The sequence below is a fragment of the Pseudophryne corroboree genome, chromosome 4, assembly GCF_028390025.1.
Source record: "Pseudophryne corroboree isolate aPseCor3 chromosome 4, aPseCor3.hap2, whole genome shotgun sequence".
Classification (NCBI taxonomy): domain Eukaryota; kingdom Metazoa; phylum Chordata; class Amphibia; order Anura; family Myobatrachidae; genus Pseudophryne; species Pseudophryne corroboree.
In genome coordinates this window covers 86,028,556-86,050,191 of record NC_086447.1, presented here as the reverse complement: position 1 = coordinate 86,050,191, position 21,636 = coordinate 86,028,556, and the positions used below count along the sequence as shown (strand labels likewise).

General features: G+C 49.5%; 1 protein-coding gene across 1 annotated transcript in view; it reads right to left on the bottom strand.

Moving 5' to 3' along the window:
• Positions 1–18,975, bottom strand: part of SLC25A27 (solute carrier family 25 member 27) — an 83,579-nt gene extending 64,604 nt beyond the window's left edge. Inside the window, exons 1-3 of the mRNA XM_063915223.1 lie at positions 18,775–18,975; positions 14,620–14,802; positions 13,184–13,268 (exon numbers count right to left, since the gene is read on the bottom strand). Coding sequence (XP_063771293.1) covers positions 13,184–13,268; positions 14,620–14,802; positions 18,775–18,865 — 359 coding nt within the window. The 5' untranslated portion in view covers positions 18,866–18,975. The remainder of the gene's footprint in view (positions 1–13,183; positions 13,269–14,619; positions 14,803–18,774) is intronic.
• Between the last annotated feature and the right edge of the window lie 2,661 nt (positions 18,976–21,636).

The window sequence follows — 21,636 nt, the reverse complement described above, 5'->3', positions numbered from 1 at the left end:
ACGTCCTAGAGGATGCTGGGGTCCATATTAGTACCATGGGGATGTACCAAAGCTCCCAGTACGGGAGGGAGAGCGCGGAGGCTCCTGCAACACTGCTTGACCAAACTTGAGGTCATCAGAGGACAAAGTATCGAACTGGTAAAACTTAGCAAACGTGTTCGAACCAGACCAAGTAGCAGCTCGGCAAAGCTGTAAAGCCGAGACACCCCGGGCAGCCGCCCAGGAAGAACCCACTTTACGAGTAGAATGGGCCTTAACCGATTTCGGACACAGCAATCCTGTCGTAGAATATGCATGCTGGATAGTGAACCTGATCCAGCGTGAAATCGACTGCTTAGAAGCAGGACACACAATTTTCTTGGGATCGTAGAGGACAAAGAGAGAGTCAGTCTTTCTATGACGAGCTGTCCTTTTCACATAGATCTTCAAAGCCCTGACAACGTCCAAAGCCTTTGAAGCAATTGAGGAGTCAGTAGCCACTGGCACCACAATAGGTTGGTTGATATGGAAAGCCGATACAACCTTAGGCAGGAACTGTGGACGAGTCCTAAGTTCCGCCCTATCTTGATGGAAGATCAGATAAGGGTTTTTACAAGATTCCAATTCCGACACGCGTCGTGCAGAAGCCAAGGCCAACAAAGTGACCACCTTCCACGTGAGAAATTTGATTTCATCCTCCTGTAGAGGCTCAAACCAAGCTGATTGTAGGAACTGCAACACCACATCTAGATCCCAGGGTGCCGTTGGCACCACAAAGGGTGGTTGGATGTGCAGAACCCCTTTCAAAAAGGTCTGAACCTCAGGGAGGACAGCCAATTGTTTTTGAAAAAAGATGGACAAAGCAGAGATCTGGACCTTGATGGATCCTAATCTAAGGCCCACATCCACTCCCGCCTGCAGGAAAAGGAGAAAACATCCAAGCTGAAACTCCACCACAGTATTCACACCAAGAAACATATTTCTTCCAAATACGGTGGTAATGTTTAGACGTTACCCCCTTCCTAGCCTGAATCAGAGTAGGAATGACTTCACTCGGGATACCTTTCCGAGATCAGAGCTGGCGTTCAACCGCCATGCCGTCAAACGTAGCCGTGGAAAGTCTTGATAGGCCAACGGCCCCTGCAGTAGCAGATCCTCCCGAAGAGGTAAGGGCTTTGGATCTTCCAGCAGAAGATCCAGTAGATCTGCATACCAAGCCCTCCTTGGCCAGTCCGGAGCAATGAGGATTGCCAGAACCTTTGTTCTTCTTACCAGCTGAAGAACCTTTGGAATCAGAGGAAGTGGAGGGAACACACACACTGACGGGAACACCCACGGAGTTACCAGTGCGTCCACCGCCACTGACTGAGGGTCTCTTAACCGGGAACAGTACCTCCTCAGCTTCTTGTTGAGGCGGGAGGCCATCATGTCTATGTGAGGAACCCCCCACCAACCGGTTACCTCCTCGAACACCTCCGGATGGAGGCCCCACTACCCTGGATGGAGATCGTGTCTGCTGAGGTAGTCTGCTTCCCAGTTGCCTACTACCGGAATGAAGATTGCTGACACCGCTACAGCGTGCCTTTCCGCCCAGAGGAGGATTCTTGACACCTCTGACAAAGCACCCCTGCTCTTCGTTCCGCCTTGCCGGTTTATGTAGGCTACAGTGGTCACGTTGTCCGACTGCACCTGAACAGCCCGATCCTGTAGAAGCTGTGCTGCTTGCAGAAGGGCGTTGTACACGGCCCTTAGCTCCAGGATGTTTATTGGGAGAAGGGATTCTTGATTCAACCACCTCCCCTGAAAGGTTTCCCCCAGAGCGACTGCTCCCCAACCTCTTAGCGACTTGCATCTGTGGTTAAAAGGATCCAGTCCTGAATTCCGAACCTTCAGCCTTCCAGAAGGTGCGGAAGTTGTAGCCACCAGAGGAGCGAAATCCTGGCTTTCAGAGACAGGCGTATCCTCTTGTGCGTAGGTGAGAGCCCGACCACTGGTCCAATAGGTCCAGCTGAAACGGTCGTACTGCAGAGCCTCATAGGCGGCAACCATCTTCCCCAGTAGGCGGATGCATTGATGAATCGATACCCGGGTAGGCTTTAAGACATCCCGGACCATTGTTTGAATCACCAATGCTTTCTCCACCGGGAGAAAAACCCTCTGCACTTCCGTGTCGAGGATCATTCCCAGGAAAGACAGCCTCCTTGTCGGCTCCAGATGAGACTTTGGAAGGTTCAGGATCCAACCGTGCTTCCTGAGCAGCTGGGTCGTGAGTGCGATGGATCGCAACAACCTCTCCCTGGATGACTCCTTGATCAGGAGATTGTCCAGATATGGAATTATGTTCACCCCCTGTTTGCGGAGGAGAACCATCATCTCCGCCATGACCTTGGTGAAGATCCTTTGTGCTGTGGAGAGGCCAAACGGCAGCGCCTGGAACGGATAGTGATCGTCCAACAGTGCAAACCTGAGATATGCTTGATGCGGCGACCAAATGGGAATGTGGAGGTAAGCATCCTTGATGTCCAGCGACACCAGGAACTCCCCCTCCGTCAGTCCTGAGATGACAGCTCTCAGAGATTCCATCTTGAATTTGAACTCCCTGAGATAAGGGTTCAAAGACTTTAAGTTTAGAATAGGCCGTACCGAACCATCCGGTTTTGGTACCACAAAAAGCTTTGAATAATAACCTTTGTTCCACTGCTGAGGTGGAACTGGAACAATGACCTCTGACACCAGCAATTTTCTGATGGCCTCCAGAAGAATTGTTCTGTCTGCCAGCAGAGCTGGCAAGCCCGACTTGAAGAAACGGTGAGGTGGGGGATCTTGAAACTCCAGTCTGTACCCCCTGGACACTATATCCAGGACCCAGGGGTCCAGGCCAGATGACACCCAGACGTGGCTGAACTGCCGGAGTCTTGCCCCCACCTGACCTTCCTCCAGGCCTAGCTGTCCACCGTCATGCGGAGGACTTAGGGGTATCAGAAGCGGACTTCTGGGCTTGGGATCCTGCGGGAGCAGTTTTTTTTCCTTTGGCACGACCACCTCTGAAGAAGGTGTTCGAAGGCTTGTTCTTTCTAGACCTCGCGGGCCGAAAGGACTGTGACGTGGCTGCTGTAAAAGGCTTCTTCGTAGCCGGTGCAGCTGAGGGGAGAAAAGGAGACTTACCCGCGGTAGCCGTGGCAAACCACGCATCCAGCGCCTCCCCGTAGAGAGCATGACCTGTGTAGGGTAGGCCCTCCACACTCTTCCTGGAGTCCGCGTCCGTAGACCATTGGTGCAGCCAGAGACCCCTGCGATCCGAGACGGACATGGAGGAGATCCCCGCAGCCATGGAACCCAGGTCCTTCATGGAATCCACCAGGAACCCTGCAGAATCCCGAATATGGCGTAAAAATAAATCAACGTCACCTCTATCCAGCGAAGCCGACTCGTCCTGCAGAGTGATTGACCACCTGGCAATAGCTTTTGCAATCCAAGCACAGGCTATAGTAGGCCGTAATATAGCCCCGGAAGCCGTGTAAATGGATTTTAGCGTAGCATCCACCTTGCGATCTGCCGGGTCCTTCAACGCGGTAGATCCCGGGACTGGCAACACCACCTGTTTAGACAGCCTGGAGACAGAGGGGTCGACTATCGGCAGGGACTCCCATTTCTTTTTATCTTCCTCTGGGAAGGGAAAAGCAACCAAGACCCTCTTTGGGATCTGAAATATCTTTTCTGGAGTTTCCCAGGCTTTTTTAAAGAAAGCGTTTAATTCTTTGGATGCCGGGAAGGTGAGGGTGGGCTTCTTATGATCTGTAAAAAAGGCCTCCTCCACCTGCTCTGGAGCTGTGTCAGAAATATGTAAACCATCCCTTACAGCTTCAATCATCAACTGCACCCCCTTAGAAAGTGATGCTGTCCCCCTCGACACATCCCCGTCACCGTCTGCAGTGTCAGAGTGGGTGTCCGTGTCATCCTGCATAAGCATTGCAAGTGCACGTTTCTGAGAATGTACCGCAGGGGACCCCGAGGAAGCAGTATCAGACCATACAACCATAGAGGATTGTAGGACCTGAGTGGCATGCTCAGTCCTAGCAACCCTATCAGAAATCTGAGAAATAGTCCCCCTCAGAGAGACTAACCGTTCTGGCTCTCTAGCCGGGATCTGCGCTACAACAGTGCAATGCTGATTACATGGTATGGAGTCTTCCTGGGAAGACAAAACCTCTGCAGCATAGGAAACAGTGTCCCTGACATGTTGTCACACACACACCAAACACCCCACAAACACACAGGATATTTACTTAGACAGATTTTCCCCTCCAAGAGTGGCAGAGAGAGACAGAGATTGGAGACCCTAACCAGCGCTGACGGTGTCCCTTAATAGGTGACACAGCCTCAATACAGCCTCCCCTCCCTTCTACAACCCCCTGGTACTGTACAGATAGCTGGAGTTGCTCTGGAGGGACCTGGACATCCACTGGCAGTGATTGCAGGCAGGAAAAATGGCGTTGAACGCTACTGGGTCCGCTCTGAGGAGAAGCTCCGCCCCTTCAATGGCGCTGTCTTCCCGCTCTTGAAGATTATACTGGCCTGAGGAAATTTGTGCTGGCTGAGATCCGCGGGCCCCGACAGGCTGGAAATGGTCAGTGCAGGGTTCTGTGCTGGCTCAGGGCGCCCCTCACAGCGCCGCACCGCAGTACCGCTGAGCCGTCCAGGAGCGCGGTTAATACCGCGCTCCCACCCTTAAGCCGCCCTCTTTACACTGACCCCTCGCTTGTAAGGGGTCCATTCATTCTTCTGACTCGGTCAACCACCCTCTACTCCTTCTGCAATACCGCAATCCCCGCTTCCTCACTGTCCCATATTTCATCCTGGTGCTCCACCCTGCTGACCACCCTCTGTAAACTCCTCTATACCACTTTCATTTCACCCTCACTTTAGTTACTACACCCCGAGATGGTGACTAAGGGGTTTATTCATGAAGCAGTGAAAAAAGAGTGGAGAAGTGAGCCTGTGGAGAAGTTGTGCATGCCAACCAATCAGCTGCTCTGTACAATTGTATATTATGCAAATTATAATTGATACTTCAATGCTGATTGGTTGCCATGGGCAATTTCTCCACTGGCTCACTTCTCCACACTTTTCACTGCTTCATGAATATATCCCTAACTACGGATTCAGGGATATATGGTTCCACAGGGCAACCCCACGGAGGGGTTGGGGATCCCCCCTAGGCAGCATTGATATGTTATTTCTTTTCATGCCACTTCTCTATTCTGTTTATTCGTGTTCATTTAGCTGTATGGTGCTTGTGTTAGTCATATTGTAATCACACATATAGTAATGATAGCATGATTGTAATAATAACCTTTTTCTCCCTTTTTTCAGTGCCAAGCCAATAAGTAAATTAAAAGGTACAGATAGGATACAGCAGAGTCAGCTGGATTTCCGCCATACTCAGCACAAACAAATCAGCTGGCACGCCGGTGTCTGCTGCAGGCCCAAGTGCACCTGGCAACGTCAGGTTACAGCTGGCCGGCTTGCTACAGCCTCGGTCTGAAAAATAAGATTTTACTTACCGATAAATCTATTTCTCGTAGTCCGTAGTGGATGCTGGGACTCCGTCAGGACCATGGGGATTAGCGGCTCCGCAGGAGACAGGGCACAAAAATAAAGCTTTAGGATCAGGTGGTGTGCACTGGCTCCTCCCCCTATGACCCTCCTCCAAGCCTCAGTTAGGATACTGTGCCCGGACGAGCGTACACAATAAGGAAGGATTTTGAATCCCGGGTAAGACTCATACCAGCCACACCAATCACACCGTACAACTTGTGATCTGAACCCAGTTAACAGTATGACAAACGTAGGAGCCTCTGAACAGACGGCTCACAACAATAACAACCCGATTTTTTTGTAACAATAACTATGTACAAGTATTGCAGACAATCCGCACTTGGGATGGGCGCCCAGCATCCACTACGGACTACGAGAAATAGATTTATCGGTAAGTAAAATCTTATTTTCTCTGACGTCCTAGTGGATGCTGGGACTCCGTCAGGACCATGGGGATTATACCAAAGCTCCCAAACGGGCGGGAGAGTGCGGATGACTCTGCAGCACCGAATGAGAGAACTCCAGGTCCTCTTTAGCCAGGGTATCAAATTTGTAGAATTTTACAAACGTGTTCTCCCCCGACCACGTAGCTGCTCGGCAGAGTTGTAATGCCGAGACCCCTCGGGCAGCCGCCCAGGATGAGCCCACCTTCCTTGTGGAATGGGCCTTGACAGATTTAGGCTGTGGCAGGCCTGCCACAGAATGTGCAAGTTGAATTGTGCTACAAATCCAACGAGCAATCGTCTGCTTAGAAGCAGGAGCACCCAGCTTGTTGGGTGCATACAGTATAAACAGCGAGTCAGATTTTCTGACTCCAGCCGTCCTTGAAATATATATTTTCAATGCCCGGACAACGTCCAGCAACTTGGAATCCTCCAAATCGCTAGTAGCCGCAGGCACCACAATAGGCTGGTTCAGGTGAAACGCTGACACCACCTTAGGCAGAAACTGAGGACGCGTCCGCAGTTCTGCCCTGTCCGAATGGAAAATCAGATATGGGCTTTTATACGATAAAGCCGCCAATTCTGATACTCTCCTGGCTGAAGCCAGGGCCAGTAGCATGGTTACTTTCCACGTAAGATATTTCAAATCCACCGATTTGAGTGGCTCAAACCAATGGGATTTGAGAAAATCCAAAACTACATTAAGGTCCCACGGAGCCACTGGGGGCACAACCGGGGGCTGTATATGTAGTACTCCTTTTACAAAAGTCTGGACTTCAGGAACTGAAGCCAATTCTTTCTGGAAGAAAATCGACAGGGCCGAAATTTGAACCTTAATGGACCCCAATTTGAGGCCCATAGACAATCCTGTTTGCAGGAAATGTAGGAATCGACCCAGTTGAAATTCCTCCGTGGGGGCCTTCCTGGCCTCACACCACGCAACATATTTTCTCCAAATGCGGTGATAATGTTGTGCAGTCACCTCCTTCCTGTCTTTTACCAGTGTAGGAATGACCTCTTCCGGAATGCCTTTTTCCCTTAGAATTCGGCGTTCAACCGCCATGCCGTCAAACGCAGCCGCGGTAAGTCTTGGAATAGACACGGTCCCTGCTGAAGCAGGTCCCGTCTTAGAGGTAGAGGCCACGGATCTTCCGTGAGCATCTCCTGAAGTTCCGGGTACCAAGTTCTTCTTGGCCAATCCGGAGCCACGAGTATCGTTCTTACTCCCCTTTGCCGTATAATTCTCAGTACTTTTGGTATGAGAGGCAGAGGAGGAAACACATACACTGACTGGAACACCCACGGTGTTACCAGAGCGTCCACAGCTATTGCCTGAGGGTCTCTTGACCTGGCGCAATACCTGTCCAGTTTTTTGTTGAGGCGAGACGCCATCATATCCACCTTTGGTTTTTCCCAACGGTTCACAATCATGTGGAAGACTTCTGGATGAAGTCCCCACTCTCCCGGGTGTAGATCGTGTCTGCTGAGGAAGTCTGCTTCCCAGTTGTCCACTCCCGGAATGAACACTGCTGACAGTGCTATCACATGATCTTCCGCCCAGCGAAGAATCCTTGCAGCTTCTGCCATTGCTCTCCTGCTTCTTGTGCCGCCCTGTCTGTTTACGTGGGCGACTGCCGTGATGTTGTCCGACTGGATCAACACCGGCTGACCCTGAAGCAGGGGTTTTGCCAGGCTTAGAGCATTGTAAATCGCTCTTAGCTCCAGTATATTTATGTGAAGAGACATCTCCAGGCTTGACCATACTCCCTGGAAGTTTCTTCCCTGTGTGACCGCTCCCCAGCCTCTCAGACTGGCATCCGTGGTCACCAGGACCCAGTCCTGTATGCCGAATCTGCGGCCCTCTAACAGATGAGCACTCTGCAACCACCACAGAAGAGACACCCTTGTCCGTGGCGATAAGGTTATCCGCTGATGCATCTGCAGATGCGATCCGGACCATTTGTCCAGCAGATCCCACTGAAAAGTTCGTGCGTGGAATCTGCCGAATGGAATCGCTTCGTAAGAAGCCACCATCTTTCCCAGGACTCTTGTGCATTGATGCACAGACACTTTTCCTGGTTTTAGGAGGTTCCTGACAAGTTCGGATAACTCCCTGGCTTTCTCCTCCGGAAGAAACACCTTTTTCTGAACCGTGTCCAGAATCATTCCCAGGAACAGCAGACGTGTCGTCGGGTTCAATTGAGATTTTGGAAAATTCAGAATCCACCCGTGCTGTTGCAGCACTACTTGGGTTAGTGCTACTACGTCTTCCAGCTGTACTCTGGACCTTGCCCTTATCAGGAGATCGTCCAAGTAAGGGATAATTAATACGCCTTTTCTTCGCAAAAGAAACATCATCTCGGCCATTACCTTGGTAAAGACCCGAGGTACCGTGGACAATCCAAACGGCAGCGTCTGAAACTGATAATGACAGTTTTGCACCACGAACCTGAGGTACCCTTGGTGTGAAGGGCAAATTGGGACATGCAGGTAAGCATCCTTGATGTCCAGGGACACCATAAAGTCCCCTTCTTCCAGATTCGCTATCACTGCTCTGAGTGACTCCATCTTGAACTTGAATTTTTGTATGTACAGGTTCAAAGATTTCAGATTTAGAATAGGTCTTACCGAGCCGTCCGGCTTCGGTACCACAAATAGCGTGGAGTAATACCCCTTTCCCTGTTGTAGGAGGGGTACCTTGACTATCACCTGCTGAGAAAACAGCTTGTGAATGGCTTCCAATACCGTCGCCCTGCCTGAGGGAGACGTTGGCAAAGCAGACTTTAGGAACCGGCGAGGGGGAGACTTCTCGAATTCCAACCTGTAACCCTGAGATACTACCTGCAGGATCCAGGGGTCCACCTGTGAGCAAGCCCACTGCGCGCTGAAATTCTTGAGTCGACCCCCCACCGCTCCTGAGTCCGCTTGTAAAGCCCCAGCGTCATGCTGAGGGCTTTGCAGAACCCGGGGAGGGCTTCTGTTCCCGGGAAGGAGCTGCTTGCTGCCCTCTCTTACCCTTTCCTCTGCCTCGGGGCAGATATGACTGTCCTTTTGCCCGCTTGTTCTTATAGGACCGAAAGGACTGCGGCTGAAAAGACGGTGTCTTTTTCTGTTGGGAGGGGGTCTGAGGTAAAAAGGTGGATTTCCCGGCAGTTGCTGTGGCCACCAGATCCGATAGACCCACGCCAAATAATTCCTCCCCTTTATACGGCAATACTTCCATATGCCGTTTGGAATCCGCATCACCTGACCACTGTCGCGTCCATAAACTTCTTCTGGCAGATATGGACATCGCACTTACTCTCGATGCCAGAGTGCAAATATCCCTCTGAGCATCTCGCATATAAAGAAAAGCATCCTTTAATTGCTCTAAAGTCAATAAAATACTGTCCCTATCCAGGGTATCAATATTTTCAGTCAGGGAATCCGACCAGACCACCCCAGCACTGCACATCCAGGCTGAGGCGATGGCTGGTCGCAGTATAACACCAGTATGTGTGTATATACTTTTTAGGGTAGTTTCCAGCCTCCTATCAGCTGGATCCTTGAGGGCGGCCGTATCAGGAGACGGTAACGCCACTTGTTTTGATAAGCGTGTGAGCGCCTTATCCACCCTAGGGGGTGTTTCCCAGCGCGCCCTAACCTCTGGCGGGAAAGGGTATAATGCCAATAACTTTTTTGAAATTAGCACTTTTCTATCTGGGTTAACCCACGCTTCATCACATACATCATTCAATTCCTCTGATTCAGGAAAAACTACAGGTAGTTTTTTCACACCCCACATAATACCCCTTTTTGTGGTACTTGCAGTATCAGAGATATGTAAAGCCTCCTTCATTGCCGTGATCATATAACGTGTGGCCCTACTGGAAAATACGTTTGTTTCTTCACCGTCGACACTAGATTCAGTGTCCGTGTCTGGGTCTGTGTCGACCGACTGAGGTAAAGGGCGTTTTACAGCCCCTGACGGTGTCTGAGACGCCTGGGCAGGTACTAACTGGTTTGCCGGCCGTCTCATGTCGTCAACTGATTTTTGTAATGTGCTGACATTATCACGTAATTCCATAAACAAAGCCATCCATTCCGGTGTCGACTCCCTGGGGGGCGACATCACCATTACCGGCAATTGCTCTGCCTCCACACCAACATCGTCCTCATACATGTCGACACACACGTACCGACACACAGCAGACACACAGGGAATGCTCTATTGAAGACAGGACCCCACCAGCCCTTTGGGGAGACAGAGGGAGAGTTTGCCAGCACACACCCAAGCGCTATAATATATATGGGAACAACCCTATATAAGTGTTGTATCCTTATAGCAGCTTAAATATAGTAATATCGCCAAAAAAAGTGCCCCCCCTCTCTGTTTTACTCTGTTTCTGTAGTGCAGTGCAGGGGAGAGTCCTGGGAGCCTTCCTCACAGCGGAGCTGAGCAGGAAAATGGCGCTGTGTGCTGAGGAGAATAAGCCCCGCCCCCTATTTCGGCGGGCTCTTCTCCCGGAGTTTGTGAGATCTGGCAGGGGTTAAATACATCCATATAGCCTCAAGGGCTATATGTGATGTATTTTTAGCCATAAGAAAGGTATTATACATTGCTGCCCAGGGCGCCCCCCCCAGCGCCCTGCACCCTCAGTGACCGCTGTGTGAAGTGTGCTGACAACAATGGCGCACAGCTGCAGTGCTGTGCGCTACCTCATGAAGACTGAAAAGTCTTCTGCCGCCTGTTTCTGGACCTCTTCAATCTTCGGCATCTGCAAGGGGGGTCGGCGGCGCGGCTCCGGGACCGGACTCCATGGCTGGGCCTGTGTTCGATCCCTCTGGAGCTAATGGTGTCCAGTAGCCTAAGAAGCCAATCCATCCTGCACGCAGGTGAGTTCACTTCTCTCCCCTAAGTCCCTCGATGCAGTGAGCCTGTTGCCAGCAGGACTCACTGAAAATAAAAAACCTAAAAACTTTTTCTAAGCAGCTCTTTAGGAGAGCCACCTAGATTGCACCCTGCTCGGACGGGCACAAAAACCTAACTGAGGCTTGGAGGAGGGTCATAGGGGGAGGAGCCAGTGCACACCACCTGATCCTAAAGCTTTATTTTTGTGCCCTGTCTCCTGCGGAGCCGCTAATCCCCATGGTCCTGACGGAGTCCCAGCATCCACTAGGACGTCAGAGAAACACAGTTATACAGGGGCAAGGGGCAAGGACGTCACGTGGCCCAGCAAATGAAATTGCTAATAAATATTTAAGAGTAACCAATTTGACATGATGATTTTTAGGACATTTCCTTGGAAAATAAAAATGATTATGTCTATCTATAGGAATACCAGAGTCACATGGAGTTTGTTATAACGACCTGAATAGAGTTTTGAGGAAAGGAAATCTCAGTATTGGGGTTTAGTTTCTGGTGCCTCGAACAGTCTCTCTGCTATCTGCTCCTGGGTGCCTCAGCGCTTTCTGAAAGTCGTCATTTCCAAATCCGCACTCACTGTATTTCCACATCCAGGACCCACTCATTTCCCCCAAATCCATACTCACCGTCCTCCCAACTCCAATGCCTGTCCTCCCAATCTCAGTTCCCCAAGCCCTCTGGCTTGGGTATCATCCTTAACTCCATCCTCTCCGTTTCTCCCCACATCCAGTCTCTCTCTCTCAATCCTGCCGCTTCCACCTCAGCAATATTTATAGCATATATGGATGCCACCAAAAGTCTCATCCAAGCACTTGTCATTTCCCGCCTGGACTAATGCAACTTTTTCCTTTCTGGCCTCCCTCTCACTAATCTAATCTATACTTTGTACTGTTGCTCCTTTCATATACCTCTTCCGGGCGACTGTGCCAGACTCACCCCTCTGGCTTCCCATCCACCTGAATGTTCAGTTCACCCTCACATATAAAGCCCTCAATCACTCCACCCCCTTTTACATTTCCGACCTCTATTCTGTTCACACCCTTCCCCCGATCTCTCCGCTTTTCCACTGTCTGCTGTCTCACGTTCACTCTGGTCATCTTCTCTCACTCCCGTACCCAAGATTTCTCCCATGTTGCATGGACTGTTCTGGTACTACTTCCTATCCCTAGCAGACTCTCCTCTAGTATCCACACATTCTGCCGGCCTCTCTTCTTCATAATAGCCCAGCAGCCTCCTCACAGCTCATTACTCTAACCTTCTGACTCCCTCCTACTCTCTTTCCCAGATCACCCTCCTGGTTACACCCGTCCCTTTTAGACTGTAACCCCAAACAGGCAGCGCCCTCTTCCAGTGCAGAGCGGTCACTAGTGCAGCTCTGCTCCCCCCCCGTCTCCCATCCCCCACCCGGATCCTGACTGTCCCCCCACTTGTGTGGTACAAGTTCACTGAAGTGTGTCTGACTTCCTACCCCTCCCTTTAAGCACATGTTCATTATAGGTTTTTAACTTTGGTATTGACGTTTTTGGGGTGAAAACATCTTGGTAAATCACACCCCAAGGGCCAGATGTATTGAAATGCGAGACGGCCGAAGCTCCAAGACCCCGGACGAACACGTACTTTTTTTTTTAAAGCAGCAAGCGTTTAAAAGGCAAGACCAGGTTGGTTTTGTCTTGTAAACGTTTGCTGCTTTAAAAAAGTACGGGCTCGGCCGTCGTCTCGGAGCTCCGGCCGTCTCGCATTCCAAAACATCCGGCCCCAAATCTCCTCGACATATATACAGTCTATGCATTGTCATGCCCATTTCTATTGCATCTGAACCTACGACCAAAGGGGCGGAAATGGGGCGTGATGGGGTGTTCTCACTTAGGGAAAGTTCAGTGTGGGTGTGTTACAGTAACTGTAAACATGGACGTACGTGATAATACGCCTGTTTGGAGGTGTATAGTTTGCACTGCAAGTCAACGCCGATGGTGATGACCATTAGGAACCCTTGCGCGTATGTACATGGGGGAATATATACGTTTTTTCTGTGTAGGCTCCTTAGATAAATGTACACTACTACTCCATATTCCACATATAATTCATTATACACTGTATGGCAGGTCTGAGGACACCCTGATGAGGAAAGAACAGCATACCGTTACTTGCTACAAGACTACCACATAACCACACCCGACTCTCCCTTTCTATTGTGTCGATTCAAAGACGAAACATAAAAAACAAATAAAAATAGAGACAAAAATATCTATACACCTACCACAGAGGGAAGGTCTCATCCTCCCCTTTCCCAAGGGGGGAGTCTCGCAGCTGTTCGTAGACCATCATACGGACTCCGGAATACACTGCGTGACATGAGAAGGCAAACTGATTACAGGACTACACCCGGATTACTTGTGCATGTTACTGTTACCGGCGGGGAGCTCTGCTACACAAGGTGATGAGGAGGGGAATGGCATGCTGCACGCTACTGATACAGGTGATGGGCTCTGCTACACAAGGTGATGAGGAGGGGAATGGCATGCTGCACGTTACTGATACAGGTGATGGGCTCTGCTACACAAGGCGATGAGGAAGGAATGGCATGCTGCACATTACTGATACAGGTGATGGGCTCTGCTACACAAGGTGATGAGGAGGGGAATGGCATGCTGCACATTACTGATACAGGATAGGAGCTCCGCTATACAAAGTGATGAGGAGGGAATGGCATGCTGCACATTACTGATACAGGTGATGGGCTCTGCTACACAAGGTGATGAGGAGGGAATGGCATGCTGCACGTTACTGATACAGGTGATGGGCTCTGCTACACAAGGTGATAAGGAAGGAATGGCATGCTGCACGTTACTGATACAGGTGATGGGCTCTGCTACACAAGGTGATGAGGAAGGAATGGCATGCTGCACGTTACTGATACAGGTGATGGGCTCTGCTACACAAGGTGATGAGGAAGGAATGGCATGCTGCACGTTACTGATACAGGTGATGGGCTCTGCTACACAAGGTGATGAGGAAGGAATGGCATGCTGCACGTTACTGATACAGGTGATGGGCTCTGCTACACAAGGTGCGAAGTTACAAAGACTAAAACACGCGCGGTGCCGTGATACGCAGACCCACACACACGCGCGGTGCCGTGATACGCAGACCCACACACACGCGCGGTGCCGTGATACGCAGACCCACACACACGCGCGGTGCCGTGATACGCAGACCCACACACACGCGCGGTGCCGTGATACGCAGACCCACACGCGCGCGGTGCCGTGATACGCAGACCCACACGCGCGCGCGGTGCCGTGATACGCAGACCCACACACACGCGCGGTGCCGTGATAGCACACACAGTAGATATGAAATTGATAGAAAGACACACACACACAGATCTGAGCAACAAGATTATACTGCCCACGCTCATTGTACCACAGATCCGGTGCTGACCTCATTTAGGGGCATCATACTGGTCTTGGGGCATTACTGTGTAACTCTCAGAGGAACCTCTTGTATGGCTTAATATTAACATTAGTACCAGTGTAAAATCCTGAATGATCTGTACAGTGTGAGTAAAGCACCAGTACACCTGCACCCTCACAGTACTAATACCAGTACTACAGTACTACCAAATGCAACTGTTCTGTGCAGAGATTATTATTCTGGTGATCTCCCCATGCGTTATATCCGGGAAGTCATTACCAATATGGCGATAGACTGCCGGTGTAGCTCCCTGCCAAAGCTTCAGTAATCCTTCCTCCTGCGCTATTCCCCTCGCTGTGCGCACCATTCCTCTGTACGGCGCAGCGGATCCTCCATGTTGCTTTAAAGCAGCTTCACCTTGTATCTGCAGCCGGGTCTTGGTGAGATCCAGTGGAAAGGTCACTGTAAACAGGTAACATAGAGAATGTTATAGTAACATGCAGTCCCTGATATACACTATTCCCTCATAAGGTTATTATACAATTATAGTAATAGTAATAATAATTTTATTTATATAGCGCTCTTTCTCCAATAGGACTCAAGGTGCTTAACAGATACATAGCATAATATAGTACAGAAAATAATGAAGTACAGAACAGCTTTTCATAAAATACAGAAAACATGAAGATACTAAAAGGGACATTATGGAAATGCTTGAGGAAACAGAAAAGTCTTGAGTCTACTTTTGAAGGATTCTATAGTTGGGGCCTCTCGCACTGTGCGGGGAAGTGAGTTCCATAGAGTCGGAGCCGCATGACTAAAAGCTCGACCCCCAGATGAATTACGGTAGTTTCTAGGTACTGCTAAAAGTCCTTCATCTACAGATCGCAGTAATGGAGTGGGGCAGTATGGGGTCACAAGCTGCTTCAGGTACCTTGGGCCTTGGTCATGTAATGCTTTGAAACGCAGTAAGCCAATCTTGAAGATGATTCGCCATCTTACAGGCAGCCAGTGAAGGGAGTAGAGGATGGGTGTTATGTGGCTAGAATGGGGCTGGTTGGTTAACAGCCTGGCAGCTGTGTTGTAACATTTTATTTACAGGATTCAGACAAAACACAATGTTGATTCGTAATACACAGTATGTGCATTTCACCACTGCCATTGGGTCTACGGCTAATTTTGAGCATTCTAAAGCTCTGATTGGCTACAGGTTGGTCTGAACCTTAGAACAAACTAAAGATGTGATTGGCCACGGGTTGGCCTGGGCCAGAATATACAGTAAGGTTGTGATTGGATATGCTACAGGTTGGTCTGGTTTTTAGAGCATTCTAATGCAGGCCATACATCTAAAGCCCAATTCCCCGTTCTCACATGTTACAAATACCTGACTGAGCGATTCCGATCATTTCTGGGTGGTAATCGGCGGGCGACTCAAGGATTTCCGTCATGTTGGATTTTGCCCGATGGCACCTGCAAATCAATCTCAGATATATGGGCCCCATAAATCTCTGAATGTTCACAGACCCAGGTCAACCTGTAACTAATCCAATCAAAACTTTATATTGTTCAGACCCAGACCAACCTGCAACCGCACACAACAAGTAAAGTTCTGATTGGATACCGGTTGGGCCGGGTCTGTGAACAATGGAGGTCATTCCGAGTTGTTCGCTCGCAAGGCGATTTTAGCAGAGTTGCTCACGCTAAGCCGCCGCCTACTGGGAGTGAATCTTAGCATCTTAAAATTGCGAACGAAGTATTCGCAATATTGCGATTACACACCTCGTAGCAGTTTCTGAGTAGCTTCAGACTTACTCGGCATCTGCGATCAGTTCAGTGCTTGTCGTTCCTGGTTTGACGTCACAAACACTCCCAGCGTTCGCCCAGACACTCCTCCGTTTCTCCGGCCACTCCTGCGTTTTTTCCGGAAACGGTAGCGTTTTTTCCCACACGCCCATAAAACGGCCTGTTTCCGCCCAGTAACACCCATTTCCTGTCAATCACATTACGATCGCCAGACCGATGAAAAAGCCGTGAGTAAAATTACTAAGTGCATAGCAAATTTACTTGGCGCAGTCGCAGTGCGGACATTGCGCATGCGCATTAAGCGGAAAATCGCTGCGATGCGAAGATTTTTACCGAGCGAACAACTCGGAATGAGGGCCAATGTAAAAGTTATGATTGGCTACAGGTTGCAATGCTTCTGTGGGCATTCTAAAGCTCTGATAGGGTACAGATTGGCGTGGACACGTATTTGACTTCAGTCATTGCCTACATGTGGGCTCTTGCCCTGCTTACTTCAAAGTTCCTTATATATGACATGAGTTTTAACTAGTGTTTTTAAGGCATGTAAACCAGTAAACACCAAAAATAATTGTTTCTTTTGTCAAAATAACGAAAACCACGGTTACTGGTGTTAAATAGCACGGTGGTAGCGTTCCTATTTTTAGAACAAATTGTTTTACCCAAATGGTCTTATCCAGAAAACGCAACGTGGAAGCCTATAGGGAGCGCTGAGTGAGCTTCAAACACTAGCGTCCAGCATACACGGTTTCACTAGCATTTAACAGTGCAAATACAATGCTAATGGGTACCAGGCCTAAAGGTCATTTATCAAAGAGCAAAACTGGTTAACCGCTGTCCACCCCTTCTATCCTCAATCTCATTTATAGACCCTACACACTGGGCGATATCACTCAAAGATATGAGAGAGCTCGTTCATTAATGAACGAGATACTGTTTATATCTTTCAGTGTGGAGGCACCAGCGATGAACGATGCGTGGCCCCGCGATCGTTCATCGCTGGTGCCCCGTCGGCTGTGCATGCAGGCAAATATAGACGATCTCGTCCATATTTGCCTGCACTTCTATGGAGCCGTGTGACGGCTTCACTCCCCCGTCACTGCCCCCCCCCCCGCCGCCGGGTCGCCCGTCGGCCATATTCGCTGTCGGGCAGCTCGGAGGTGGATCTTTAAATGTGTAGGGCCCTTTAGATATCAAAAATAGCAATTTACGGTGTCTGGAGCAATATCATCGGCCAGTAAGCAGAGACAGCATATGAAGATATGGAACCCCCCCAACTAAATTCTCACATGAGGTGGGCACTAACCAGGGATGCTCTTACCATGCACTTCAATTATTTGTATCATTAGAAATGTAACATGGTTATTAGTATATTATACTTTAGAGCAGTGGTTCTCAAACTCGGTCCTCAGGACCCCACACAGTGCATGTTTTGCAGGTAACCCAGCAAGTGCACAGGTGTATTCATTATTCACTGACACATTTTAAAAGGTCCTCAGGTGGAGCAAATTATTTCACTTGCGATTCTGTGAGGAGACCTGCAAAACATGCACTGTGTGGGGTCCTGAGGACCGAGTTTGAGAACCTGTGCTTTAGAGAAACCCACACACATATTCCAATGCACTCGCTAAACTGGATTATTTGTCTTCATTCTTATACACATGCCGTTTTGAAGGGATCTTCTTCCCTGTATGGAATTCCTTATAGGAACTGTCCCTTCTCAACTAAGCGGCTGTTTATAGGAAAAATGATAAAAATCGCAGAGGAATAAAAACGTTGCAACTAATGTTCCCAGCACTGCAAATCAGAACAAAGCGTACATTATGCTGTATGTAATGTTATGATGTTGACATTTACTAAAAGTTAACATCTGGGAAATGTGAACATGGGCAGTGTTGGTATATGACATGCCGACAGTGAAAATGTTGACATTAGGGACAGGTTTAGGGATTAGGGTTAGCGTTAGGCATCTCTTAAAATCAGGATTTTTGACATTGTGACTATGTCAACATTTCATCAGTGTCAACATTATGAACATGTCGAAACATGAACATGTCCACATTGAGAGGAATTCAAAAGCTGGCAAATGGTGCAAATTTGTGAAAGCATTTAAATGCCGGCAACGGACCCGCATCTCACACCCCTCGTCACGTGCCAGAATTTGTGGAAAACTGCTCACAACCTTTGGGCGACAACCTATGGGGGTGAGAGCAGTTTTGTGCGAGTTGGGCTGCCGCAAAGTGCGGCTGATTCCGCACTGATTCGCTGGCAGAGACATCTGCCCGCAAATGAATTCTCCCAAAATTAGTGTTGACACGGTTACCATAACCCTAACTTACCGAACCGGTTTGTGTATACTGAAGGTGCAAAGCACACAGCATACACAAGTAACACACATACAATTCAGTGACACACTAATGTTCCCCAAACAACCCTTATGGAAGACAGGAAAGCTGTGGCTCTCTCCCCCAGCTGCAGGCCATGCAGAGGTTAGAAGTGGCTGCACGGGTATGCTGGTATTTATAGTTCCACTGCAGCTTCAGAAGTCATATGTGCCATATAAGGAGTAATACATATACAATCAGTATTGCCTGCTGTAGCAGCAGAGACATAAGGAGGACACTGGCTCAGTACCTAGCTCAGCCACACTGGCTGCACAGGCGGACAGGAGGAACTTGCTGAACCGGGGCCATCTGTCCGGCACAGAGCCGCCCGCGGGTGACATGCCCGGGAGCCGGGTGCTGCAGACCGGGACTCCCAGCAACACCTACATGGGTCGCGGAGGCGGCTCCGGCCTCTGGCCTCGCACTGGCCGAGGGAGGACGGTGGGAAATGTAGTTCCCTGTAGCTGCCTCCTCCCCCGTGCATGCATGGTGCTCCCTACTCCGCCGGGACTTCTTCTCCAGTCATACTGTATGTCCCAGTGTTACCACCGCAGGCAGCAGCCACACATAGGCTATGGCTGCAGCTGGATAATGACAGGATATAATAGGCTACTACTATTATATATAATGACATTACAAATAAGAACAACAAAATCCATAAAAGGTAATTTTCAAGACTTACAAGGTCGAATCATTCATTATACAATTAGGCATTCATTATATTATAGTTTATATAACGTGATATGGAGTGTATTAGTGACATCACTCTACATCAGCGGTTCTCAAACTGTGTGCCGTGGCATCTTGGGGTGCCTCCGGACACTTGCAGGGGTGACCTGGGTTGGTGGTCCCGCCCAGGACAAATCAAAATTATTTATCTCAATCAGTAGCGGATCTTGCCACGGGCAAGCAGGACTTTTGCCCGTGGCGCCGCCTTCCGGAGGGCGCCACACCGTGGCAAGATCCGCTGCTGTGCCCCCCGCCGCTGTGCCCCCTGCTGGTCCCCCGCTCTGAAGGGAACTCTTCGTGGAGGGGACCTTTGCTGTGCGGTGCGCGATGACGTCATCACTCACCGCACAGCATTGTGGCACAGACACTAGGGGTCATAATTAACCTCTAGTGTCTATGCTGATCCGAGGAGAGGAGCGGCGCCGGCGGCTGTCTGCAGTTGTCTGGAATCAGGAACGGGGATAGTAAGTATACTTTTTTTTTTTTTTTATTCTCTTCCAGCGGCGCTACAGGGGGCACAAATGGGGGCGTAACTGACCACGCCCCGTGTGAAGCCACGCCCCTATAGTTTTGCCCGAGGCGCAACAAGAGCAAGAACCGGCCCTGATGTCAATGTAATAGGCAAAACCAATGCTGGTGGCTGTCAATCATAACATATGTGGACAAACAGAAGCAAATCCTGTCCCTCACCACAGAATTAAACCTAAGGATGACATATAAACTCAATTTACTTATTTTAATATTTCTTTCTATATTTCTCAATAAGAAACTTTTGGCCTAGGGGTGCCGAGAGAACAGTTCTGATACTCTAGGGTGCCATCATTCCAAAAAGTTTGAGAACCACTGCACTACATGATATATAACTTTCGTTGCCTTTTTCTCCGTACAGTAACATTGTTATGGCTTCCACTGATTATGGTGGAACAGTGTTACGGGTAGTGTCTGAGGTGGTACGTAGAGACTACAGTCAGGAAATGTGCTCCGGCTAGGGCCTAGGGGACATAAGGGGCCTCATTCAGAGGCACGCAATGCCGGTATGCATGCCGTTGGCTGATGTTGGAAGTACTGCGCATGCATCCATATGGTTACCACATAGATACGCAGAATGAATTTGGACCCAAGAACTGTGGTGTGCAGTGTGTGTTCTGGGGAGGTGACGGGAGGCACACAGGCGTGTCCCCGGCTTGTCGTTGACAGTGGCTGCATATAAAGATGCAGTAGCGCTGAGCAGGACACCATGTTTAAATGGAGAAATATCACATGCCATCAGTGGTCATTCCGAGTTGATCGTAGCCAGCAACTTTTAGCTGCTGCTGCGATCAACTAGTCCACGCCTATGGAGGAGTGTATTTTAGCTCAGCAGGGCTGCGATCGCTTGTGCAGCCCTGCTAAGCTAAAAAAAATTTAAGTAAAACAAGACTAGCCCTGGACATACTTACCCTGTGCGACGATCTCAGCGATGCTGGGGTCGGCTTTGACGTCAGACATCCGCCCTCCGTTCTCCTGGACACGCCTGCGTTTTCTTCACCACACCCCGAAAACAGCAGGCAACGGTCCGGTGACACCCAGGAACACCTTCTTTCTGTCAATCTTCTTGCGGTCGTCTCTGTGACTGCTTTCTTCGTTCTCCGCGACGTAACCCAGCAACCCCTGTCGCCGGGCAACGACGCGCGTGCGTAGTGCAGCCGCCGCGCATGCGCATTCCGGACCCTTTCGCACCGCAGCGACAAACCGCTGCGTGCGAACGGGTCAGAATGACCCCCATAGTGCTCTGTATGATCAGAAGCGGCCGCACCTGCTTCTGACTCAGCCCTTAATGTGCAGTCATTGGGCACCTCCTATTTACAGTAGGTTTATGCATGGAAAGCGGTGTGTGGGGATATAAAGGGCAGCAGGACAATGTTGTGTCTGGCACTTATATCTGCAGCTGTCTCAATGTCCACATTACAACTTTCATCATGACGTTGTGCACTGAATTTTATTTTGTTATTATTTTTTTGCATTGTAAATATTATTCTTTAATAAATAATCTATGAAGCCTACATGCAGAGAAATATATTTCTCTGACGTCCTAGTGGATGCTGGGAACTCCGTAAGGACCATGGGGAATAGCGGCTCCGCAGGAGACTGGGCACAAAAAGTAAAAGCTTTAGACTAGCTGGTGTGCACTGGCTCCTCCCCCTATGACCCTCCTCCAAGCCTCAGTTAGATTTTTGTGCCCGAACGAGAAGGGTGCAAGCTAGGTGGCTCTCCTGAGCCGCTTAGAAGTAAAAGTTTAAATAGTTTTTTTATTTTCAGTGAGTCCTGCTGGCAACAGGCTCACTGCATCGTGGGACTAAGGGGAGAAGAAGCGAACTCACCTGACTGCAGAGTGGATTGGGCT